The sequence below is a fragment of the Pelmatolapia mariae genome, linkage group LG6 (assembly GCF_036321145.2).
Source record: "Pelmatolapia mariae isolate MD_Pm_ZW linkage group LG6, Pm_UMD_F_2, whole genome shotgun sequence".
Classification (NCBI taxonomy): Eukaryota; Metazoa; Chordata; class Actinopteri; order Cichliformes; family Cichlidae; genus Pelmatolapia; species Pelmatolapia mariae.
The window spans coordinates 36,499,201-36,526,003 of record NC_086232.1 but is presented as its reverse complement, the minus strand read 5'-3'; the positions used below and the strand labels follow the sequence as shown (position 1 = coordinate 36,526,003).

The 26,803-nt window shown below is 41.7% G+C and overlaps 1 protein-coding gene across 1 annotated transcript; it reads right to left on the bottom strand.

The window, feature by feature from the left end:
- Positions 1 to 9,546: 9,546 nt before the first annotated feature.
- abcc6a (ATP-binding cassette, sub-family C (CFTR/MRP), member 6a) lies at positions 9,547 to 26,611 on the bottom strand. The gene is made up of 28 exons (XM_063477321.2): positions 26,511 to 26,611; positions 23,763 to 23,885; positions 22,613 to 22,674; positions 22,357 to 22,488; positions 20,922 to 21,128; positions 19,577 to 19,754; positions 19,191 to 19,352; positions 18,983 to 19,075; positions 18,222 to 18,425; positions 17,273 to 17,419; positions 17,087 to 17,174; positions 16,452 to 16,521; positions 16,213 to 16,339; positions 15,941 to 16,117; positions 15,691 to 15,858; positions 15,301 to 15,484; positions 15,118 to 15,202; positions 14,912 to 15,029; positions 14,269 to 14,476; positions 13,862 to 14,172; positions 13,379 to 13,578; positions 13,085 to 13,211; positions 12,768 to 12,869; positions 12,510 to 12,656; positions 12,256 to 12,414; positions 11,928 to 12,094; positions 11,623 to 11,817; positions 9,547 to 10,781 (listed from the first exon to the last, which is right to left on the bottom strand). The coding sequence occupies exons 1-28, from the start codon at positions 26,517 to 26,519 to the stop codon at positions 10,673 to 10,675; spliced, it is 4,059 nt and encodes a 1,352-aa protein (XP_063333391.2). The 5' UTR covers positions 26,520 to 26,611; the 3' UTR covers positions 9,547 to 10,672.
- Positions 26,612 to 26,803: the final 192 nt, after the last annotated feature.

Sequence of the window (26,803 nt, the reverse complement as noted above, 5' to 3'; positions counted from 1 at the left end):
TTTAAAATCATAATAGCTCTTTAATCCATCGAGTCATTTATGAAAATCCCCGGACCGGTCGCGACAGATGGCCTTCCCCTCACTGAGCCCGGTTCTGTCGGAGGTTTCTTTCTCTTAAAAGAAAGTTTTTCCTCCCCACTGTCGCCAAGTGCTTGCTCAGAGGGGTTTGTCTGTTGGGCTTTTCTTTTGTAAGGTACCAAACCTTACTTGTATTACTGTAAGGAAACAGAGTAAAGTGAACTGAAAACAACTAATTCAGCGCTTCAAGTTAATATCAATAAAAATGTTTCAATTTCATGCCCTGATTTCTGTTTGTTTTCATTGTCTGTGAGTTGAAAAAAAAACATTCACCAAGTTCCTGTTTCATTTAAATGTGTAACCTATTTTGAAACCTTTCAAAAAATCTGAACATGCAGAATAGGTTTAATAAAGCAGAATGTGATAGTTTTATATCTTGACACACATTCATTCATTCATGTGTGGAGGAAGACAATGTAGCATTTTTTTAAAGGAGAAAAAAGAAAAGAGCCAGCTAAGTCTATTATTGTCACCAGACAAGAATATAACTATACCACATTTTGAAATATTAAATACAAGAAATTTTATCATTTGACAAAATGATCAAGTGAAACATTTTGGATTTACTCAGTTTTGAACGATGAGATTTTCTGAAATGTAGATATATTTAAAATAAATACATTTTTAAAGTAGACATCGAAGAGAAGGATACACTTCCCTTTAAACATCACACCCACTTCAGAAGGCATCTGACGCTCCTTATTGGCCCACAGTTTTCACTGATCGATGTCTCAGGTCACAGGGTTGTGCGATGAATCGTAACGGTTCATCCCAATGATCATGTTTAATTAGTTGTTTAAAGCCAGAATTGTGATTTAAATCATAATTCAATTCATCTCCCAGCTCTGTGATTAATTACTGCTATAGGATTATTAAAAGTATACTAATCACTTCTTGTAGTAAAACAATAAGCTGTGGGGGAAAAATCTGTGGTCTCAAAGAATCACCTGTTAGCACTTTAAACATTGTTGAGATGGATATGGCCATCTTGTTTGTGTTGAGCTTATTTCTTGGTCATTTGGTGAAGACAGGATCCAGAGCCAGAGGGCTCTGTGTGAACCTGTGATGACACAAGTGCTGACATTAAGTTGTGCATTTTTATTTTACTATGAATGACAAACAGGAAGTTGGTACATGCAAGAATGAAATGTCCCCAGTAAATAGAACAGAATATTTACTGGGTGACCCAGTGTTTGTGTTTTTGGTTTAATATTGTAAGGTAGTGACTTGAATATGTCACAGGGTGTCACTGTTGAGCTGGAAATACACTGTAGATTTGCGTAATTTTGACCATTTGTCTGCCCTCTTCTGTAGAGGGTGTCTGAATTGTTCAGATAAACACCAAGGTACCCGTAGCTGTCCACAGCCTCAATGTCCATACCTTGGATGTTTAGTGGTTGCAGTGGAGGATGTTTGTGCCTGTGGAAGTCTGACACCAGCTCCTTGGTTTTATTAGTGTTGATCTGGAGGTAGTTCTGCTGGGACCAGTCCACAAAGTCATTGGTCAGTTCTCTGTACTCTTTGTCATCCCTATCAGTGATGAGTCTGACTATTGCAGAGTCATCAGATAACTGCTGAAGGAGGCACTGGGTGGATTTTTGGGAGAAGTCTGCAGTGTAGATGGTGAAGAGGAACGGAGCCAGAACCATTCCCTATGGGGCCCCTGTACTGCAGACGACGCTGTCCGACACACAGCCCTGAGTTCTCACATACTGTGGTCAATCGGTGAGGTAGTCCAGTATCCATGTAGTGAGGTGATGGTCCACTCCTGTGTTCTCCAGCTTGTCCTTCAGAACTGTGGGAAGAATGGCGTTAAAGGGATTGGAGAAATCTAAGAACATGATTCTCACAGTGCTCCCAGCGCTCTCCAGGAGAGAGAGGAAACGATGTAGGAGGTGAATGACAGCATCATACACTCCAATGCCAGGCTGGTAGGCAAACTGAAGTGATGAGCTCACCAGGGGCCGAAGCTGATCCAGGACCAGCCGCTCCAGGGTCTTCATCAGGTCGGATGTCAGAGCCACCAGCCTGTAGCTGTTGAGGTCTTTTGGACGTGGAGTCTTTCGCACTGGTACAACACAGGTGGTTTTCCAGAGCTGTGGGACTCTCCCCAGTCTCAGGTTCAGGTTGAAGATGTGCTCCATCACCCCACACAGTTGGTCTCCTCAGGACCTGACGACCTGAGCTGATGCCATCTGGACCCGCTGCCTTCTTGGCTTTAATTCTCCTCATTTCCCTCCTAACCTGGGTGGTTGAGAGAGACAGGCTGGAGCCTTGTGTTGAATGTGTATTGGATGCTGTTGTTGGGGGTGGGGAGTAATGAGCAGGGTGAGTAGAGGAGGTGTGAAGTGTCTGAGGTGTCAGGGGTGGAACAGCAGCAGTGGGGGTGTGTGAGTCTGCAGCCGATGTTGAAGACTGCCTCATGGATGAATCAAACCTGTTAAAGAACTGATTCAGTTCATTTGCCCACCTCACTTCCCCCATGGGCAGAGGGTTTTGTTCTTTGTGGCCCGAGATGGTTCTAAGGCCTCTCCAGACTTCGTTGTTTTGCTGAAACTGGTTCTCAGTCTTCTGCCTGTAGCTGCCCTTCCCATTCCTTATCAGTCCCCTCAGCTCTCTCTGCACCCTTTTCAACTCCTTCTTGTCTCTAGATTTGAAGGACCTCCTCATCTGCTTGAGGAGGGCTTTAATTTCTGGGGTAATCCAAGGCTTGTTGTTGGAGAAACACCGCACAATCCTGGTGGCTGCATCCACGTTGGCCAAGGGGAGGATATACTCTGTTATCGCAATGACATCCCTGGGGAGGTAGTACAGAGGCATGCTAATGACTAACAGCTCAATGTTTCTGCTGCAGAGTTTTTCTTTCACAGTGATGTAAGATAAGATAAGATAAGATAACCTTTATTAGTCCCACACGTGGGAAATTTGTTTTGTCACAGCAGGAAGTGGACAGTGCAAAAGTTATGAAGCAAAAATTAGAATAAAATAAAATAAGAATAAATACAGTACACAACTGTACAAAATAAAATAAAATACTATATACAGTAGAATAAAATAGAATAAAATATACAATAAGATAAAAATTGAATACAAATGTTATATACAACTCAGTAAAAATACAACGATGCCAGAAAAGATTATTGCACATTAGTGTTATTGCCTATTTGTGGATGTGTGTGTTTGATCAGTTAAAGTCTTTGTTGTGGAGTCTGACAGCAGTGGGGAGGAAAGACCTGCGAAATCTCTCCGTCCCACACCGTGGGTGCCGCAGTCTCCCACTGAAGGAGCTGCTCAGTGCTGTCACAGTCTCATGCATGGGGTGGGAGATGTTGTCCAACAGGGATGACAGCTTAGCCACCATTCTCCTGTCACTCACCACCTTCACTGGGTGTCCTTGGTTACACCATCTGTCGTTCACAAACACTGCAAGCCCACCCCTCTTCCTCTTATCAGTGTTGGTCTTCCTCTCTCGTCCTTACCGCCCGCAGCAGCTGGAATGCAGTGTCACGCTCGTATCTGGAGTTAGTGGTTTTAGCCAGAACTCCGTTAGCATCATGATGCTACATTGCAGGCATAGCATCCTATCAAGCTGTCCTACTTGTTGTTACTGCGCATGCGCACAACTCAAAACGGCCATGTTTTCGGTGTTAATAGTGCACGACTATTATTTAATCCGACCCTGATCTCGTGCGTGCGAAAAAGGGTTATTATTATATGTTTTACCATTTTATTACAGTTAATACTTACTTTTCCAATTCCAATACTCCAATTTGGAGTCTCAATTGAAGTCATATTTCAAGTCTTGATTTAGTACTTCTAAACTTCTGTAAACTGTTGTACAGCGTAAACCTTGTCCTACCTAAATAAATACAAGCAGGAAGCACGTTTTGATAGTGTGATTCGGCCATCAGAAGGTCTTACCATCCTATTTACGATGGAGGCATAAACCACGTAAGGTAGTATATTCTGATAAGGTAGCACGAATTGATAGACATGACTATAAATTTATGCTATGGTAGGATGTTTTGACAAAGTAGGACATTTGTAACCAGGTTAGGACGTCAGCTCATCCATCTTATTAGGCAGTGTGTAACACCCCTTTCAACCCTTGGGATACAGATTTAAATGGTTACCTGTGTGTTGGGCCAATAGCTAAGGTTCGACTACTGGAGCAAAGTGGATGACTAATGAAACGCTCAGAGAACTTGGTTTAATCGATTTGTATTCACAATTAAAGAATCTCACATACATACAATGAAAACAATAGCAGTACATGCAGTGGCGGTCCTAGCCTGTTTGGCACCCTGGGCGAACACTCCCTCTGGCACACACACACACATATGACGAGAGAGAGAGTATGCATGGTATGCAAACGGCTACCAAACAGCCATCATAATTCGTCATACAATGAGAACAGGACAAATCAACAATTGACACTGACTAATTAATATTAAAATCTGTAACATAAAGTATTGTTTGGAGTTTAGTCTGTTACTGTTGCTATTTTTACTATTTCTTCTTGGAGTAACTGTAACCCACATAATTTCCTTAGGGATTAATAAAGTATTCTGATTCTGATTGTTTCAGGATGACCTACCATTATCCAATGACACATCTGCTTACCTGTATCTTTTGCTCATTTCTCCTCCTCTTCTTTTCTCTTTTTTCTAAACTGAGCACCTGATGGCTTTGAACTTTTCTTGTCCATCTTCCATTGGTTTTAATTTTGCACTCCAGTATGAACACCCATCCCTCAACTCGAGGATCACCACAACATAACCTAATAGACCTACACCTTCGTTCACAGATTCACTTTGTCTAAGGTGTATTTCTGAGATTTCACACAACCCAGGATTTAAATCATGAATACATAATGGGCTTGGATTTACAACATTATGAATGAAATGTGCTCTATTTGGAAGCAGCAGGCCCCTCCCCTTTCGACGGGATGTGTGTGAGACTTTAAATCATCAAACTGTAAATTATAAATGTTAAATTGTTATTGATCCCTTTACCCCGAGTCCTAAAGTGTATATTTATTTTCTTACTCTTCTTATATATATTGTTTGTTTACTTGCACTGCTGTAACTGGAGCCTCGTCGTCTCGTCTCTCTATATACTGGACTGTATGTAGCGGAGATGACAATAAAGTTTACTTTGAATTCAGCAGCGAGCAGGCGCACCGAGGGCTCTCGCGCTCACTTTTCGTGTACAGAATTTCGAAAAAAAACATCGGTGCAAATTGTAAGTCTGTATGATGATGTCTGGTGTTTTCATGTTTGTTGGTTTGTTTTATTTTGCGAGTTGGTTATTAGATGCTGCTCCAGCCAGCCAGAGAATCCCCCGCCGCCCCGCCCTCTCCTCCCTGCGCCGCAAGCAGCAGGCGCACCTCGCAAACGGAGGGCGCCCTTACTCCCAGCAAATGGGCGATAGAAAACCGATCGGTGCCTATGCCATTCCCAATATGCGCTGGCTGACGTCGGGGGAGCATGAGTACGAGCATTTTTTTTGGCCGATGGCCGTGGTGCCGCCCCCCACCACGATGCCGCCCTGGGCAACCGCCCGTGTCGCCCGTATCTAAAACCGCTACTGAGTACATGAAAGGAAAAATTGGGCCCAAGTCATGGAAAATAATAAACAAAACACACACACCCCCGGGGGATTTGACTCAGTTTCTCTCTCGTGTCAGCCGACACCCTTAAGTGTGAGTCCAGCAATGAAGATTCTCCTTGCAGGATGTGCAAAGGAGGAATGAGGTGCAAATCTGTCCTACCACTTAAGTAGAATTTGTACAGTTCACGGCTCGTCCAAAGAATTTAGTTCTCTTCTTAAAACAATCATCTCAAGGATCCTGGAGGGGTGGCTCGCCATCTTTGGACTGGATCATCACCGAACTGTACTCCCAAAAAAAAAACCTGACCTGTATAACACAGTTAGAATAACATTCAAAAATCTATATTTAGTCATTTATACATATATCCTTTCTTATGTTTCGTTCATACATACTAACAAATTTGCATTTTACCTTTCCAGTATACAGAAAGAACGACAAAATATTCCAAAACATTGACAATGATAACTTCTTACCAAAGTAACCAACAAATTGGGCTCTCCTGGAGCTTCAAAATGGCGATGGTGCAGCGTTGTAGCACAACTACAAAGAAACATAACCCCATTTTCTTTAAACTGTATTCACCTCAAATGAACACAACTAAGGATTGATATAGGAACATATCAACATCTACAGCATACATATAACCTACAATCTTTACATGCACCGTCATAGGGAGCTAACAAACTCTAACATAAAGTTTAATCCTTACAATCATACATGTACAGCCACATGGCTAATAGCAATAGCCGCGATAGCCGCTAGCATGTCATCGTTAGTGGCTTAAACTCACAATATTCTTGTTCACAACAAATTAACTCACCCAGAAGAATCCGAGCAGTGACAAAACTCCTTTCTGGTTAACAGCAATTTCCAGATAGTTTATTTCCACCGTACAATCCGACTGAATAAAGCAACAACGGACTTTTTCTTCCGCTCCCTTTTTCCTGATATCGGTAGCTGCTACGCAGTGAACGGCAGGAGGCGGTACTTCCCCCTGTATACTTCAAGGACCATCAGGACATTATAGACATCTTCTGTTTTATTAATTCTCAACAAAATAATTTAACTTAATAAAACTTAACAGTGAACTCAAAATACTAACATCACACATAACACACTAAAACCCTTAGTAACTCTCCAGGGTTACAAGTGATCTTACATTTCCAGTGATTACAGAAGGGAGAGATGGTCTATAACGTGTCCTTCTCAGGCGACAAAAATTACAAGAAAGTAAAGAGGAGATGAGATGAGCAGATAAGAAAGAAGCTCAGAATGAGCGGAGCTGCTGTAACAGGCTGCCTCACACAGGAGTCGCCTGAAGATCTCTGTACTAGGGCTGGGTATCGTCACTGGTTTCTAGAATCGTTTCGATTCCGATTCACAAGGTCCCGAATCGATTCAATCCATGATTCAATTCGATTTGATTCGATTTGATTTGAATCGGGGAAATTTTGCCTCACAGAGTCAGAAATATTATAATTCAGATCATGCATCAGTACATTTCCATATTTTTATATCTATAAAAAGAAAGCTGACACTTGCAAGACTTTATCAAAGGTGTAAGCATCACAGCAGATGCCTTTGTGTCAAAGTAACTGAGGATAAAACACAGAAAAACATGAAGGCGATTTTCCTGGCCCGGGATTTTATAAAAATATTCTGCAGTAGATCAAAAACAAAAGAAAGTCATTAATCAAATAAAACCTGCAGCTTCAGAATCTAGCGTAAAAAGGACGTAAACACAAAGCGCGGACCTCCGAAACATCAGAATCAGTGAGCTGTCGGCTTTCAGCCCCAACCGTGTCCGTGCCGTCGGGTGAGAAAGGTGACATCTCACTGATTCTGATGTTTCCGCGGTCCGCGCTTTGTTTTTATGTCTTTGTGCAGAATCCGTGTACCTGCTCTCATTTACTGTTTTAGCTGTTTGGTGGTTGTTGAAATTTTGTGAGGTTTAACCTGAGATTCTGGCGTTTAGGGCAAAGTAAATTTATATTTAAAAAATCGATTCAGGATTTTAATGAATGATATCACGTTATCCAAGCTAGAATCGATTTTAATCGATAAATTGATAATCAAAACCCACCCCTACTCTGTACACCCCAATCCAACACAAAATTACACAACGCAGAGTCCGGGCTGAGGCCCCTGCACTAGTTGGGTTACAATATTCTTTGAGTGTCATTCACAGTTTTGACTCTCTTTTATGTCTTAGGCTCTTATTGATTGTAGTTCTCCCTCCCACAGTGTTTCTTAGGCTGTGTATAGTCTGTCTTTTCAGTTTTGCTTCCTCCACACCTTGTGATGTATGATTGCTCCCTGCAGTGCTCCCCTCCTGTGTCTGATTGACTCGTTATCACTCTTTGTATTTAAGCCCTGTGTTTTCCTGGGTCTGTTGTCCCGTGGTTACCCATCATGACTGCAGAAAACAGTAACTGGAAGGACAAAACAGTCATTCTGCAGTCACTGGTGTAAAGGAACAGCTGTCTGTATGCTACTCTTCATAGCCGTCTGCTATCTAGTGACTGAGTTAGGTAACTTCAACTAAGTTGTGTGTGTGCTGTCTGTTTCTCCTCCGTGCTCCCTGTATTTCTGTTCCCAATTTTGTTTCCTACTTTTATGGTTTGCGTTTCATGTTTTAGTTTTTTGTTTCATTTTCTGTATTAGTGTAAAAGTTTTCTAGCAATAAAGCTGCTGTTTCGAGTTTACTCCCCATGTACAAGTCCTGTCATTGTACATGTACAACGAAATTGTGGATGCTCCACAACAAATGCAGGAATAAAATATTCATTGTAGGACAGCAGGAATAAAAAAAAAACAAAAAACCAAACAAAAAAACCAAACAAACAAAACAGAAATGTATACAAAAGGAGAGAGGGGCACACATTTCACTGTAAAGTCATTGGAAGGACAAAACAGTCATTCTGCAGTCATTGGTGTAAAGCAGGGGTCCCCAATCCCAGTCCGCGAGGGCCGGTGTCCCTGCAGGTTTTAGATCTCACCCTGGGTCAACACACCTGAATCACATGATTAGTTCATTACCAGGCCTCTGGAGAACTTCAGGACATGTTGAGAAGGTAATTTATCCATTTAAATCAGCTGTGATGGATCAAGGACACATCTAAAACCTGCAGGGACACTGGCCCTCGTGGACTGGGATTGGGGACCTCTGGTGTAAAGGAACAGCTGTCTGTATGCTACTCTTCATAGCTGTCTGCCACCTAGTGACTGCGTTTGGTAACTTGTATGAATTTATATTTTACATGCATCTTTCCCTGGTTTTTATAAACTCAGCTCTGGTTACATGCAACAAACCACGGTAAATCTCACATTGAATGAGCTGTGCACAGGCTCTGACACAAAAATGTGGATGTGGATTAAACTACATACATAACTTGAGACATGAGGAGGCAAAGGTTTTTGTCTCGTTTAAAGAAACAATCCTAAACGAGACAGAGTCAGGCATTCTTGCCTCACCCTTTCAAAATTTAATTATTAGGAAATACTTAGTTTTTATTTGAAATGTGTCTTTTTTTTTAAATTATGAAGTCAGTTGGGCATAATATTATTTGATATAAATGCATAGATATAATCTCGTTCGGCATCAACCTGTGATTATTTTAAGTTGCCTTAATTGCTCTGTAGCACTTCTTCAATCCGCGTTCACCTGGTTGTGAAAGCACCTACCATTATATACTTACGAATGCAAAGCCAGACATAACTATTGAGTCAAATAAATTTTATTTTCCAGCATGATGTATGGAACAAAAGCCATTAACAGTAAAAGGTCAGTGAAAATGATCAAGCTTGTTATAAAAAGTATAAATATAACATAATCCTCATAATTTTAAGGACACTTAATACATTTTGTCAAATGGTATAAATAAACACTTGGGTTTCTCTTAGAATATATTGTCTAAACCAGTAAGACAAAACAGTAAATGCTTCTTCTCCTTGAAAAGTTCATAGGGTTCATTCTTTGAATAGAGAGTAAAATCAACATGTCAGCACCATAAAAAATAAAACAAACAAACACTGATTTTTATCTTCTCCGTGTGTGTATGGCCTGGGTCTGTGTGGTAGATGCTGAGAGACAATCACACAGAGATTTATCACCATTGTTTTCATGAGGCATTCTCTTCATTCATGGTGGTTTTCACTACCGGTGTCAGGTTAAATCTGACCAGAAAGGACTCTATTGACTGTTTTATGTGTTTACTTTGACAGAAATAAACAATGGCCACAACATAGTTGGACGATTGCTAATGTGTTGGCTCACTTCAATGTTTTCCTCATTTTCCCTGACATATAAAAACTCCAAATTGGCTGCCCCAAGCTCAGATTTTGAATGCAGTACAAACCTCATTTCCCCATCCTTTGCCAAAGTGAACCTTTTGAAGGTTAGTGTGTCAGAGAATTTCCTGACCCAGTTTCTGAGACAAGAAGACAAAATAAGACTTCTATCATTTTAAAATTATAAAATTGCCTCTTCTTTGGTATACAAGGCTAAAAAAAGAGTGAGTAAACATCCATATTTAAGCCTGAGAAAACATAAAAAAATACACACATATAAAACTACAAAAATAATATAGCTTCCATTCTTAAAGAGAATGAAAATCCTTAAGATTTGTGTTACCCTTTCATTCCAGCCTTTGGCTTGATCCTTTTTATGGAATAAACTGACTCCATTAATCGATATACAACATTTGTAGCTTGGAGACTCAAATATCCAGTATAGGATTCCTGTTTAGTTTTCATCCTCTGAGGTTAACAATGTCTTTTCCTGACTTGGGACAGTGTGTCTGTCTGTTAAAAACCAACAAATGCTTTTGAGATTCATCAACAATGCCCTCACAGAGAGGTGTTTGGAGCTGCCACAAAGCTTGGAATGGCCCAGATTAATGTGTGTTGGAGAGCCATAAGCATAAGGTGCCACATTTGTACACCAGGTCATCAGTTCTATGGCCAAAGCCCAATGGGGACCTAGACCAGTCCGGCTTCCCGACACATTCGATAGAACTGCCCCCTCTGTGAGATGAGGTTGGCTGGAGAGTCCATCTCAGAAATGTGGCCTCTGTCCATGACAATAACTCTGCGAAGCAGCAAGAAAGAAAGTATATTGTTTATATGCAACATATAGGTGTGTAATAAAGCTGTGCAGTACAAGCCAATATTGCAAAGCACATCTGTATTCGTATTGGTACAAAACAGTCCCCATGTCATCTCACATGTCATCATTTCCTTTGCTGTATCTGGATATAGCATAACACTCTACTAGCATATAACTTGCCTGCATCACATAGAGACTCTGACCTCAAACACTTTTGCATAGTCCAACAAATAATCTAGCTGTTTCTCATTCAGATCCATAGGCAGCAAGAGTCAGATCCATTTTTAAAGCAGTTTTTACAAACAGATCTTTCCTCTGTATGTTAATTAGTATCTACAAATGACAGAATATAAGTTAACAATTCATTGATTAAGTTAGTGCAGTTAAATAATGCAAAAACAATGCACGTCACTAGTGACCATGTTACACCTGGATTTGACTCTTTGACTCTACAAACTGCTTAGATACTACTGGTTTAGGCAAAAGTTAATATTAACAAGTTTGTTTGTAGGGCTACAAGAAAGAATACATTTCTTTAGAACCATTCTCACAATTTACTGTCTTTGAAATGGTAAATAAAAACAGTTTTTTTTCTTCTAATAACAAATGCCCTTTACATGTTAGTGTCCAGAGTCCAAAGCAAGTCCTCTCTTTTCACAGACTTTTGGACTGTGACAAGAAATGGATAAAAGCAGCAATATTCCAGAAGCTGGGATCATCTAATGTGGGATCTTTACCTAGCCTAAGTCACTTAATGAATTCTTAAAATTGTCACCATTACTTTCTTGTCGATTCACTAAATAGACAATGAACATTAATATACCTGGTGTAGTCCATGATTGTGTTAAGGCGGTGAGCAATGGTCAGCACAGTGCAGTCCTCAAACTGTGTGCGGATTGTTGACTGGATGAGTGTGTCGGTCTCCAGATCCACAGCAGCTGTTGCCTCATCCAAAACCAGGATCTTGGTTTTCCGCAACAAGGCTCTGGCTAAGCATACGAGCTGCCGCTGACCCAGACTACGTATACAAAGGAAGAGAAGGGAAGATTAGAATATCATACTAGACGTGGTGCTGGAGTAGACGCTACTGTACGCTACTGCGTGTCATATTGGTGAGCTTGTGTGTACCTGAGGTTTTCTCCTCCCTCTGTGCATTCATGGTTAAGTTTGTCAGGCAGATTAGATACAAAGTTTTTGAGGTGAGCAAGTTCCAGTGAACTCCACACCTCCTCATCTGTGTAGGTATCAAAAGGGTCAAGGTTCATCCGGAGGGAGCCTGAGAACAGCACAGGATCCTGTAAGAGAGGACAGAGATTTTATTTATCACCAAAATGTCTAAATTAGTAATATAGTCACTAATCATTTTTTTAAAGGCTGATTTTACACTCGATCCAGATCATTACTACTGCAAGCAGATAATGTGATGAAAGCCAGATCTCAATAAAAGTTACTGTACCTGAGGAATGATAGTAATGCGTGATCTGAGGTCATGGAGTCCAATGTCAGCAATGTCGACTCCATCGATAAAGATCTTTCCCTTTGCTGCCTCTAAGATCCTAAAGATTCCCAGGGCAAGTGAGGATTTTCCTGCTCCAGTTCTACCCACAATTCCGACCTGAAAAAAATTAGGTTTTAGAAATTATGTTTTAGATAATTATGCAGTTTAAATCAAGGCAATGAACACTTTTAATATCACACAAAACGAATTACCTTCTCTCGCTCATGAATATGCAAAGTAATTCCTTTCAGAGCCAACTCAAGGCCTTTACGGTACTGCAGTCCGTAGTCCTGGAACTCTATAGTACCGTTCTGGGGCCAGGCCTGGGGTAGTGAGCTGCTCTCTATACTCCAACTGGCCTGTATGAGCCAATAAGGAAGGATAAGTAGAGAAACAAAAGCCCTCCTCTAGTACAGTTTATTGTCCTAAGCAGTGATTGGTGTACGTGTGTGTGCGGTGGGAATAATGACCTCTTTAGGAGTGTCAGCGTACTCGTTCACTCTCTCAACGGAAACAATGTTGTTTTCGACATCAGTCCAAGATCGCACAATCCAGCTCAGGATTCCAGTCACCTGCAATATTTAGTGAAAAGACTTTTACTTCTCCTGAAATGCGATGCATTTCCGGATAGAAATAAAAACAATGCAATTTTCACTTTTTCTAATTTAACTCCCAAATGCCTCATTCTGTAGCTGTGTGATCAAAGAATATGACTGTGTTTCTGGTGGTAATAAGGTGGCTACTTGGATAACAGTATAACAGCGTGACTGTGAGTAGACTGTATTACCTGGAGGGAATGTGACACAGCCAGGCCAACAATGCCTGGGCTCAAGGTGCTTTTCCCCATCACAGACAGAATGGCAGCAGCTAAGACCACACCATTACCAACAAACTCCAGGTTGACTGCCAGCCACCTGTAGATATCAGTGTTATCATTAATATCATTAATAACATTGTTATCTCATAAATCAACCACACTTCTTAATGTTATAAACCTTATCCAACCCTCATAAACTGCTAAGTGAGCAAATGGAATATGAATAAAGCTAAGGCACTTTATAATGATCGCATATCCTCTCACCGGGTGGCCACAAATCGAGGGAAGTAGGAGGTCTGATTGAAGTCAACTCTCTCATTAGCCTGCAGAATGAATCTGGACTGCTCTCCGAAGGCTCGGATGACGCTGGCGCCTTGCACCGTCTCATTGAAATGGGTATAGATGGGCGAGCGGCTCACAGCTTCCAGCCTGCGCAGCTGACAGGATGTGGCAACGTAGAAGCTCTGTTGGCCACAGTGGAAAAGTAAAACACCATCTTTAATGAATGAAACAAGTGGGAATGCTCAGGGCTTTCCAATAACTCAGAGTGAATGCATTCAAAGTCCATGTCAGCAGGTGGGGAACAAAATTCAAGTGGATGGCAAAATCAGCAGGTTTGGTTTTGGAGCCCAGAACTTTCCAATAACATACAGTAATGGAACCCAGCTCTTGCTAAGCAACATTCAACAGCATCATCTCAAATAAGAAACTAAAGATCAGAGTTTATATTTTGGGGAGAAAATATACCTGGACAAAGGCATAGAGGAAAGACAGAGGCAGGATGATCACGGCTGCAAAGGGTGTCGCCATCAACACAATGATGCAGACCTCCATGAGCTTGAAGACGTAGCTTAGCATCATCTTCAAGCCTTCAGGGACCATACAGTCAATAGCGTCAATCTCCTTAGCAAAGCGGTTCAAGAGGTTGCCACTTGGCGTGGACTCAAAAAAAGACATTGGAGAGTGCAGCACGTTGTTCAGGAGGTCCATGTGCAAGTGGCGAGAGGCGATGATCCCGCAGATAGAGATGGCAACAGTCGTACCAAAGATAGCAACACCTGAAGGGAAGGGAGAATGAGTGTTTGTTATGACCAAACTAAGTTAAATTGTTTGAATCATTTGAAGCATCATTTGAATTAAACCCACTAACTCACCCTGCACAAACCCAAGGGCCCCAAAGACAGTCAGTTTCAGGTCTGTATCAATTTGGGTGCCGTTAACAACAGGATCATCAGCCCACTTGCTGAGCCAGTAGTTGTAAGCCAGCGAAGCGCCCTGCTGGAAGGCGTACAGGAAGACGATGGGAATGATGATGGCCAAACCGATTGTCTTGAAGTACTTCTTGTACATATCCAACCTCACCTGTTACAAACAGATAAAAAGCAGCAGGAATAAGAGAACTATCTTCACATCCATTTCCTGCCATTTATCAAAGTCTAGATCACAGACAATAAAACAATTTTATTTATAATTATTAAACCAGCAATAACTATTTTTGCCCACACAACCAGAACAATGTGTCTGACATGACCATGTGTTTAACTTTATTGCTGTGTATCTGTTTGCTGTTTGGTCCTGGGCAGGTCATGTAAAATTGCTTTTCATTGAAGATGGCTTCTTGTTTTAGCCAAAAATAACATAAGGGGAGTGACTGTCTACCAAAACATTAGACTTGCACAATCTAAAATAACAACAATGATTTGAAATATACTGGCAAGCTAAGCAGAGTTGAGGGAAACTGCAGAGCATGGTAGGGAGTGGCACTGACACCTAATTTTAGGCCTTTTTCAGACTTACTCTTCCAGTGCGTGCCTTGTCAACTTCAGTGAGCTTTCCCAAGTCCTCTGGTACTTGTTCCTGGTCTGTTTCAGACACAGGCTCCATATTCTGCAGGTTAGTATTAGTGGTGTCACCCCTAAGGAGAGGTCAGAGGTCAGTTTCATAAAAAAGTATGGTTTATATTCCAAATATGAGAATTAGGAGTGATGCATTTGTCAATGTACCCAATGAGCTGCTCCTGTGAGAGATCTCTGGAGAACGGCATGAAGTCGACCATGCTGAGGCGAGCATTAGACCTCCTGGAACCGGCTACATGAAAAGGGTGCATAGTGTTGAGTTATTACTGGGAATTTAAGAGATTGTCTTAATGTAAAACAGCGAAACTAATGTCTGAAATGTCTCTTCACCTCGCTGTATGGCACTCTCTTTTCTCTCTGTGCTTGCAAAGGTGTGGATGAAGTCTGCAAATGCGCCATGGCGGCCGAGGAGCTCCTGGTAAGAGCCACTCTCTGTGATTTCTCCATCTACCAGGACGAGGATGAGGTCGGCCTGCGGCAGGAAGCTCGTCCCATGGGTCACCAGGATGCGGGTCTGTATAGCAAGCCACACAAGTCAGAAAAATGACATGTAAGCACAATCCAACGCTAAATTGAGGCTTTCTTGAAAACAAAGGTGTCAGCAAAGTGGTTGTTTCCATATTATGATAACAATAGCACAGAACTTGTAACTGGCGCAATTGTCTTTGTGGTTGCGTTGAACTGGATGAACTGCACTTTGCAGACGTTATATGGCATTACCTTGTCTCTAAGGACTCCTTTTGGTCCAATGACTTTGTCGAAGATGTGTTGACCCACATGTGCATCAACGGCAGACAGCGGATCATCCATCAAGTATACATCAGCCTTTCTGTAGACAGCTCTGGCCAAACTGACCCTCTGCTTCTGCCCACCTGAGAGGTTAAGTCCCTGCATGGAGAAAAAACGTTTAAAATATCTGCGACTCAACATATGCATGAAGCAGCATTTTTTTAAACAAAGTATTCAATACCTTCTCTCCAATCTCTGTAGCATCTCCAGCAGGTAGGATGTCCAGGTCAGGGAGCAGGGCACAGGCCTCGAGCACACGGTGGTACCATGTTTTCAGCTTTTCCCGGCCAAATATGATGTTGTCTTGGACTGTGGCATTCTGAATCCAGGCTTGCTGGGGAACATACGCCACAGAACCCTGTGAAGAGACAGTCAAAAGCGAGAATATCAATATTTATTACAAGTTGCCCACAAACTATGAATAGACCTTGTTATGGAACACAAGCTTAGTACCTTGACAGTAACTTGGCCACTTCTTTTCTCCGTTTCCCCAAGCATAGCGGACAACAACGAGGACTTTCCACTGCCTACATGTCCTACCACAGCAACAAGGGAGCCTCGAGGTACACTGACACTGATCCTGTCAACAAAGAAGTGAATTTTCCTGTAAGCCTCAAATCTTTTATTCTGTTGTTGATTTCTTTTTTCAATCTTCTTTTTTCTAAACATATAAACACATACTTAAGACATACCGTTTAAGACATGGAGGACCCTCTGCAGACCAACTGAAAGTGCCGTTTTCTATGACCACATCTTCTCCGTCTAAACAATAAAGAAAAGATTGACTGAAATGAACAAAACCTGCAGCGAGCACTGGAAAACAGATGTATTCTTTCATCCTTAGTGATAAACAAACTTTCAAAACAAAGCTTCTCCTTGAAGTTACTCAGCAGGGTGCAGCCGGGGCGTAATTACAAGTGAATTTGCTTAATCATACAAATTACAGAGCCGCTGCTTTTTCACAAGCTGTCTTAGGAAGTGTTGACAGATTACAGACAGAGGAGTGCAATATATTTTTTTATTTCTTTCTGAATCATATGTCTGAATTCATGCTGTGATTTACGTTCAACCGCTGAAGGGAACATCCTATAATTACCCTGTCTACCAGTCAGCCTAGGGACCCAGGAAGTGACAGTGCACATGATCCATACAAGGTTGTGGTAGTCCACAGTTATAAACAACTACATCTTGTGGGATGCTTATATTGATTATGACAGCCTGTGATTTCAGGCAGTATGGGGAACCGAACTGTGGATATTTGTGAAACTGAAAAGTATAGAAGTGTATTCATTCAGTGTAATAGTGTATATATGGGTGGGGTTCTTACCAGAGCTCAGTGGTGCCTTTGAGACATTCTCCATTTTCAGTTCTTCTGAGCACAGGTACTTCCCCAGACGTTTCAGTGAGACTACAGCCTGAAACAGTCAAAAATGAAATGGTCGATATGTGCTGTTAAACTGTGGACTGTGAAAATAATCTCCTCAATCAGGGATAGAGAAGAAATGCAACCTACCTGCAGGGTTGTGCTTATTGCAAATGGAAGCTGACTGAGTGGAGTCTTCAGGATATTGATTAGCGCCATGGAGACAAAGACCTTCTGTGCATCCAGGACGTTCTTGTCATCAAGCATCACATAGACTCCAAACATGGCGAAAGCAATCTTTGGGGGGAAGGCACTAAATGTTACTTTTATGGGCAGAACCCTGCACGCTCTTTAGGCACAGACAGTTTTAAGAACAAGGATTGCATGGGTCTAAATTGTCAATATACTTTAACCCACGTCGAGACGAAAATCAGCAGCAATGCTTTAAATGTCTGATACTACTTTCTGACTTCCCCGCCCTGTCTGTGTCACTTAACCCTAAGTCTAGCCAAGTCTTATTGTTCTGTAGACTTGAATCTTTAAAATAAGGCCGCTTATGTATAATTTTATTTTTTGCGTCTCCAGCAAGGTGTTTGATAGAATAAGATGAAATTCTCTTCAGACACATCCAGAGGATAAATCTTAATGATTTGATGATCTAACACAACCTTATTGAGATGTGATATTTAACACTTGTAATTTCTGGCATGGTAAGATGGTATAATGGTTATACCTGGTGGTTGCCAACACGTTAGCATGACTGAGAAAATACTAGTTACTAGTAGAATGCTACTATTTTAAGGTATGGTGCCTGCAAGAGTCGTGAATGAATGGGGACCTGTGGAGCTGTGGCCTAAATGTAATTTCATGAGGTAAGCTTTATTCTTCTTGTATTTTTTCGATAGAAGAGGCTGAGACAATAGATACTACTGGCTTTGACTGATACCTTTCTGTAAAGATGAGGAAATTCACAGCACCACTAAGTTCTTCACGGCATCTGTTCTTTAGATTTTAAGCATTAAATGAGCTGCAGCAGAGACATTGTAGCATTAGCCCCCTGAAAGCAATCACCTTCAGTCTATCAAATGATTGTTCTCACCAAGAAAGAAGAGGAGTTAAAGGATGCGATGGAGATGGAGTAGAGAATTTGAGACTTCTTCAGAGCCTTGAGCTCCTTTTCTCTGTAGCCCAAAACCTGCTCCAGGAAGGCCTTCTCCCAGGCATAAAACTTCAAGATTTTTATCCCATTCAAGATCTCATTCATCAGTCTGATACGGCCATCCATGAACTTCATTTGAATCTCCTGTTGACCAGACACAGGGGTTTTTACTCAGTATTGTTTGAAAAAGACCGCATGCAAAGCTGGAACTGAGGCACAGTGGATAGACAATTAGCAGACCACAGGATTCATGCATTTGTGAACATGGGTTTGACTCCCCTTATTACAGCTGTAGTAGTTTTCTTGAACATCACAGAACTTGTTTAATTCAGTAAGAATTTATTGCTTGTTACATTTTAGTGAATTTTATAACAAGGAAACAACAAAGAGCCAGGAATGCGGTCACTGCATTCAAGACAAAGTTCGATTAAACTGGCATCCAAATTTACAGAAGCCTCTGTTGTTTTTCCAAAGAAATGAAAAATTATGCCTTTCTACTGCCCACCCTTTCCTGTCATTGTTTTTCAAGCATGTTATATGGACCAGACATCAAAAGGACAAGGGAGAATGCACCATACAGGCCAAACACCCACACAGCTCTTCAGTCACTATCTAAACCAGCTGTGGCATCCCTGACCTGACGTGCCAGATGTCTGGGCTACTGGAACGAAAGTGTGAAGGATTCCTGTAACAGCTTTTACCTGCAGCTTGCTTCTTTTCTTTGCAATGAATCCGTTGAGTGGAAAAATGAGAATGACAGTGGCAATTCCTGCCAGAGCTGACGGGCCAAGATGCTGAAAAAAAAGAAAGGATATGATTGTTTCAAGGTTTGTTTTTTTTCTCTTTCTCTGTTAGGCCTCATTTGTGCATGAATTGGACGCTTTGTAAAAACACTGCATTTCGACATACCTGCCAGAGGAAGAAGAGACAAAGCGCAATCTCAATTGGAGCCAGCCAGACAGCATTAAAGTACACCACAAAGTCCATGAGCTTCTGAGTGTCTGCTGAAACCAGATTCACAATCTCGCCCACAGTGCAAGTCCTTCTGGCAGAGCTGTTTATCACCAAAGACTGGATTGACAACAAAAGAGACAGAGAAATTTTAGCGTTGTTTACAGTGTAATTTAATATCCTCGTAAAGATTTCACACAATCATTCATCTTAGGTAAAACTGCTAATCACATATTCCAATCTGGAAGAAGATAAGGTTTTTGTTTGTGCCACTTGAGACATAATTTATGTTGTGTGTCTGTGTCGGTTAGTGGCTTCATGTCCGTAGATATAGAGTGACTCACCTTCCTGTAAACCAAGCCCATGACAGCTGTCTTCACCCTCATTCCCACTGTGAAGCAAGTATACATGTACTGGTGGTTGAAGAGGGACTGAAGGCAAGAGAGGAGGAACATTAGCGTGGCGTAGAAATAGCCCTTCCACAGTGGTGCATCTTCATCTCTCATGAAATCCAGCAGAAGACTATGGAGGAGGACAAAGAGATACTTAATCGCAATGTTTCAGATGGTTGCACATGTTCAATTTTGTCTTCAACCTCTGTATTGAGGATCTGTTTCTATATCTTTCCTGGAAAGTTGCGAATGATGCAAAGCAAAACAGGCACAGACAGGTTTTTACTCTTTTTACAGATTCAATCTGGTATTATGTGACTCTTTTCGTGTGCTTTTGCCAATGTCCTTGAGCGCTGCTGTGGCTGCTGGCTGACTGGCCATCACAAAGTAGCCTGGGTTGCACAACAGAGCTCAGCTTGTGGCCAGGCTGCCCTCACACTTGGCCAGCGGCTCCCTTATTGTGGTCCAACTGCATTTCTGCCATTTAGAGCCTCGTCTCCCTCTCTTCATGTCCTCCTTACTGGAGCAAAGAGGGCTGTGGTCTCGTCTACTTTTCTTGCTCACAGCTCTATGACCGTAATTAACACTTCCACTGATTCTGTGCTTTGCATCAACAACAACATTCCAGTCTGACTGGTGGGATGGTGAGGCGGGTGGCGGGTCGGCCATGACCTGTTTTCACTGCTGCCAGCTTCTGTTGTTGTTTGGCAGTTGTCATAAATCACCAAATCCCTTAACGCTATTTATCTGTCTATCTCTATATTTAAAGAGATATTTTAGACGCTTGTATTTTTGTCTGCTGTTTCTTGAATTTTCCCAGCAGTAAAACAATAAAACTTTATTTTACCCTAGCCTGGTCTGCAGTGCATCCAGGTAATTTCAGTCAGAGCTGAGGTTTGGAAAGGTCTGCCTGGAGCTTTCCTTAATACAGTACACTCAATGCCATTTGGTTTGTGGGACACTGAGCAGTGAAAAAGCTATATTTGGGAACTCAACAACAGTATCTCATTCCAAATATAATGGCACAGTTTCTTGCACTAAGTAAACCTCTTTCTATCAGACTAGACTACTTCATTTCTATCTTTATGCTAAATCGTCACAACAACATTTGTGGATTATATAAATGAGAGAACTGCTATCTAAGGGATTTTCAGCAATGGAAAAAAAATACTCATGGGCCTCATGGTATTGGCTGAGATACACTTAATATTTGCAAATATTGGCAACTCACACTACATCTACTTAAAGCCACATGTCTTTCATAAAAGCAGAATTTGAGGTTCTGGTGCACTCTTACCTTAGCACCTGAGGGATGGAGAACATGAAGGCATCGTGGAATATTATACACAGAGTACCAGTCAGGAAGTACGGGCCGAATTTGCGTGCCAGTGTTCTGAGGAGGAAGAAGCCAGAGCTTTGCTCCTTTTGCAACTTCCTGAGGAGCTGAGCCTGCTCCGGCAGTCGGCTTCCCAGCGCCACACCTGATGCTAAGGCTTTCTCCTGCCTAAAAGAGCGAAGACATGGTCACAGTTACAGACATCTATGTTAGAGATGCACAAACATGCTGCTGCCTTTCAAGTCTCCGATGTAAAACTCTAAAAAAGCACTTGTTTTTCGTGCCATCGCTGAATTTGTTGGCAGCTTAGAAAAGCATTATTTGCTGAAATAATTATTAGACTTAACAACTGCTTTCAAAGCACTGGATCCTGTTAACAAGCCTTGGAAATGGCACAGAGTCTCTAGTCTTGACATTATGGTATTGTATTGTCCTCAAATGACTCTCTTTGGGCCTATTTTTAGCCCTAAATGCCTGTGGTGATGAGACATCCCAAGTTTTAATTTACCACAGTTACAGCTCTGCTCTGCTCGGGTCATTAATTCGACCAGCCCCATGTTGATGTTTGACCACACTGCAATAAAATGGAACTGATTTTTGGCTATGACAATAAGGAGAGGAGTACAGGGGATCACAGTCCTATGTCAAAATAGCAAGACAGAAGAAACATGCAAGACAGCACGTGCATTTCCTGCACATGTCGTGTCCTTGTCTTTTGTGCTGCAGATTCATGCACCAACTGCTGCCTGATACATATCAAACATTAAACAGCTGAAGATGCGGTTCTTTAAAGGAGTATGCCGACATTTTACATGCTTCTGATGTGGAGAACTATGTAAAAGCAGATGCCTTCTAAAATCTAACAAATAAAGCTGATGATCCCAATAAAGACGTGGTTACCTAAGGTTAGGATTTAAATAAGAATTTTCAACAGAAAGTCAGCATTGCAGTTTGAGGACTTGAAAGATGACTGTTTATCAGGTTGACACAAAAATAATGCTATTCGTTCCAGTACTGTAACAGATTTTGTTATAGATTCTGCATCCACTAGTACACGAGAGTCCACTAGGGTACGAATGATGTAAGTTTCATCAGCAGCAGCTGCATGTGAGGCTCAGCACGGCTGTTATTGTACCCTCCAATTTGCGGTGACCCCACAGACTTGTCCACCAACTGCACATGCTTCCCCCGAGCAGACTCCAAGTGGACTAGAAAGTAGTATAATGAGAACAATTATGTGTTTGTGGTGTCTGCAGATGTTTGTGTACGTGTCTTAAAGGAGCGTAATCCCAGCCATACTAGAGAGGTATACAGATGCATATGCAAAGTGCATTGCAGTACTACTGTAAATACCCAAAGTACCAAATAAAATTTATCAAATTTAAATAATTCTCACTTTTGAAGTTTGGCACATTCAGCTGTCCAGTCCTGTTCCAGATCTGAGATGATCTTTTGTGATCTGTCTTCCTCCCTTAGGGTCCACAGATCCCCTGCTTCCAGTGGGGTGCGATATCCTTTTACGACAAGTCTGAGGAGGAAACACGGGAAATGATTCAAACAGAACAAACATATTATTGTAAACAAGCACAAACTGTTGCTGCAGTGAGTCAGCCGATGCCTAAAAATGAAAGGGTTTTAAAGAACCATCTTACCCAGTGAACCACCAGAAGAGGATCTTTGACAGGAAAGAGGCATCTTTCACAGGACAGGGATTCTGCAACAGATTAAAGACCAGACTCACTGTTGTTTTCGCAGTAAATCTCTCACCACTTGAGGGTTTTTGAGAAATACACATCCTAACAGAGTCCGTCGGTTGATGGTTGAATGGTGCGCTTGTGCGGGCTGTGTTTAAGAATGCTAATGTGCACAAACAACACTGCACACTCAGGTGGTCCAGTCTGAGGAGCAAAGGCCATGAACTCCCACAGAACAGAACAAATAGTGCTCAGTGTTAGCGCAGGGTGAATATGACGTTTTGAGGTCTGCTGCAGACTGAGTGGAAATGTGTCATCACAAACTATAACAAGTGGATACACACGCAGAAAAACAGAGAGTTTGTCCCGTCACGCAAACTTTATGGCATCTCCTCCACCCTGCCACCCCCTCACTGGGGTGTTTGCTCTCATCATTACCAGTGCTCTTACTCTCTGTCTCCCCTCTTCCTCTCTTCCTGTGAGTAACTCTAACCAGAGCGTGGGGCAGAGCAGCGGAGGAGGTGGAGGAAAATGGGTGTGTCCACCACGCCAGACTGTGGCTTCTGCACCCTCAACCTCCTTGCTACTTGCCAGCACTTTCTTAGGGGACTTTTCCAGCTATTTCAATTGTTTACCACTGCGGAAATATTACATCATATGTCTGTTTGATAAGTTAGAGGCTCATTTTCATTCACCTGTGAGTTGCTCCTAATCAGCGTATTATTCTGAGCTCAACAACGTTTTACCAAGCTCATGTTTGATGGGGTAGTGAGATCTGTATTAAGTAACTGCTTTTCTGTTGTGTGGTCACAGACTCTTAGCAGTGGTCTCGATGTTATCTCACAAAGTGAGTGAGCAGTACTGAAGGTATGCAGACACACAGGCACACACACACAGTCATTCACACTCCTCTCACAGGAAGCCAAAGTGGACATGTGAGAGTGAAAGGAAGGAGGATGTGAATCACATCATTTCCTCCAAAAGTGAAAAGTGTCTTCACAACAAAAGCGGAAAACCACAGGACAGCCACTCTGGCATTTTTCGTTCCTGGGTATTGAATCAGAGAGGATGTTCTTGACGGAAGCGGCTTACATTCTCCTCTGCCTACCTTTTCTGAGATGATTTTTCCCTCTGGAGGTTGGTCAGCAAAACAGCACAGGAATAGCTGGGCCAATTGGATTGTGAAGTAGGAGAAGAAGGCGAGGTATCGTACAATATCAGAGGCAATGCCCTGTGGAATAAATAAATAGGAAAAGCAATGAAAAGGCAGCTGATAATGTCAGAATGCTGCAGTTAAAGTTCTTTGAGTTTACTGGTTTCAAGCAAGTTTTGCAATTTAGACATTTATTTTAAACTAGGGACACAATTAATTGGCTTTGCGGCTGAGCTCGTGCCACAAAAAAAATAACACTGCTCTGACATGACGAGGGTTTTCATTTGGATCAAAATGTATTTTGGTTGTTTCATCTCTTTCAACATTACTTAACAAATCACACAACATCCTGACTGTGGTACAATGGATCATTTGTCACCACTGTGGCTTTGTGTGCAGTTTCACAACAGCACAAAATTCATTATATAGCTTTTATATAGCTTTTCCTTTGAGCGCACTCCGTATAGCGGAGGATGGTTTCTGCACCGGGATCACAGACACAATAAAGAGTATTTTGGATCTTTAAGCCAAATCAGGGTGAAAACCCAGAGTCTTTAATGGTGTGCTTTTTATAAATGAAACAACAGTTAAATTTGTCTCGCAGTCACGCTAAGAGCCCGTATCTGTAAACAGGGAAATTGTGGTTTCACAAACCAGCACCCTTACTTACAATCAAGGGAGCAGCTGCAATATTAACCACTCAGAGACTTTTGCGAATTGTAGGACTCGCATGTTATTCTTGACATACAGAAACTTTGGCACAGGCTTTGTTTACTACTGGGTCAGAGCCACTGCCACAGGCTGTGTGCTGTGTATGTGCAGCAGTATGGCTATGCATAAGAGTTGGAGCCATGGTAAACAGTAAAATGATTTTCTCTGAAAAGTGTGGTGCCGTGCCCAGAAAGGCGATACGAAGAAGCCAAACGGATCCGGCCACACTGTGAAAAACAGGGTCAGGATGGTCGGAGAGTGGGTGGGAAAAATGTAGGTCAAGCAGCTAAGAATGACCAAGGGTCCGCAAACATGAACTCCGTCAACTTGAGCTGTCAACGCTGCAATTTGAAATGGACACATTCTTTGTAAACATTTAGAATACATCTTGGCGCTATATACAGTCCACACTGAATAAAACTGCTGAGCTGTGCAGCCTCCGCTTCTTTTATAGCTCATCACAGCAAAAGAAAACTTCTTACTGTTTGTATTTTGTCATGCAGCAGTACAGATGTTAATGATGACCGCTATAGTAAAACCCTCAGAAAACAAATACTGGCCAGGATAACTGGGAACAAAACTGCATTTTTAATTAATGAACCAACTTAAAATTACAGACATTGAAATATACCAGTCAAAAAAACACTAAAAATATTTTGTTTGCAATTTTGAAACTGTTAAACAGATCTATAATGTCACTATTCACTGCCTAAATCTTTCCTTTCTTTGGTTTTACTTCTGAGATCCAGTCCAATTTTTATTTACCGATGGGATCCTGGAAATTCCTCACAACTTCTGTTGCAACTGTATGAGTATTAAATTCATATTTGTACATTCTAGGAAAAAGCACATTCAGTTTCCTTCCCAAGTTAGTTGAGAGGAGTGATATCTCTTGTGGCTGTATGCTTGATACCTAGCGCCACTATTTAGCATAAAAACAAAATCTGTCTCAGTAGCTGACACATTACATTTAATTTTTGTAATCAGTTTACTGTCTTTGTGGTAGACTAAGCCAATTAGTCTACCAGGAATTATAACTTCCTTTGTTTTATGAGTTTTAGGGGAGTTGCCTGCAAATCTGAAACTTTAAATGCCAGTCTTGACGTATAATACCTTCTAGCTGGCAGCAACAACAGTTTTTGGAGGAGAGGATGTGGTAAAAAGCCTAAAGGGATTAACCAAATTTAATACGTAGATACGGTTCATCATAAACTAGAAATATGGTATGGAGGATATAGTATGAATTTATGAGTGGTTACATGTGTGCACCGTTCACGTGTCCGCATGTGTGAAATGAAAACATCTGCGTGTAAATCACATATGGCTTTACATTATGTGTGAATGCATAGATTTCCATCTGGCTGTGTTTACAGCAGTGTAGGCCCATAAACACAGCGCTGACGTTCCTCTGGTCTGACCCTGGGCTGCCATGTCTCACCAGCATTTATCCCAGGCCCATCATTACTCTCCCCCAAGCAGTATGGGAATGTCACACTGAGAAACGATAAAACAGAAATATGGATGTGTGTGTGTTTTTATGGAAATGCAAATTCGACTGCCCCACAAAAATACAAACCTACTCCATACAACAATGATTGCTGTGTTTGACAGGAGACACAGGAAGAAAAGGAAACCCTAAACACACACAGGCTTGACCAGAATTGGCAGTGTCATCCTCCAACACATTGTGTTAACTTTGGGCTACCTTGGTTAAAATTGGGGGATAAAATAGAAATTCTTTTCTGACACAGGGTACAGCTCAAGCTGTGCTGCTGGAGTCTCGTGTCTAGACTATGGGTAGGAGCACAGCTGATTAGATACCTCTTCACGGTGTTTAGACATGGCAGGTTCACAAAGTTCAGACTGGGCACGTTTACAAATTCACTTTGGCATGAGCCTATTTTTGATTTCAGTCATTTTGGATGCAAGATGATATCGTTTATATTAAAGGGTAAATTTATTTTTATATTCATTAATAGGCTAACCACATACCTCATCCATGGCTAGCTGGATCTTTGCTCTTAGAGGCACCAGAGCACAAACAACAGCCAAGACCCAGAACAGGAAGAGGAATATAGAGGAACGACAGCCTCTTATTCTTTCCAACTGGATGATGCACATGGCCAGGATCTAGAAAGAGAGACAGAAAGACTTTAATTTAACAGTTAACATGTGTGGTTCTTGCAACACAGGACAGGAAACAACTCTATCCCAGAGAGCACCAGAGAGAGGAGAGCCAAACTCCAATCTGTGATGCCACGTTGATACTGCCTGAAGTGACTTCA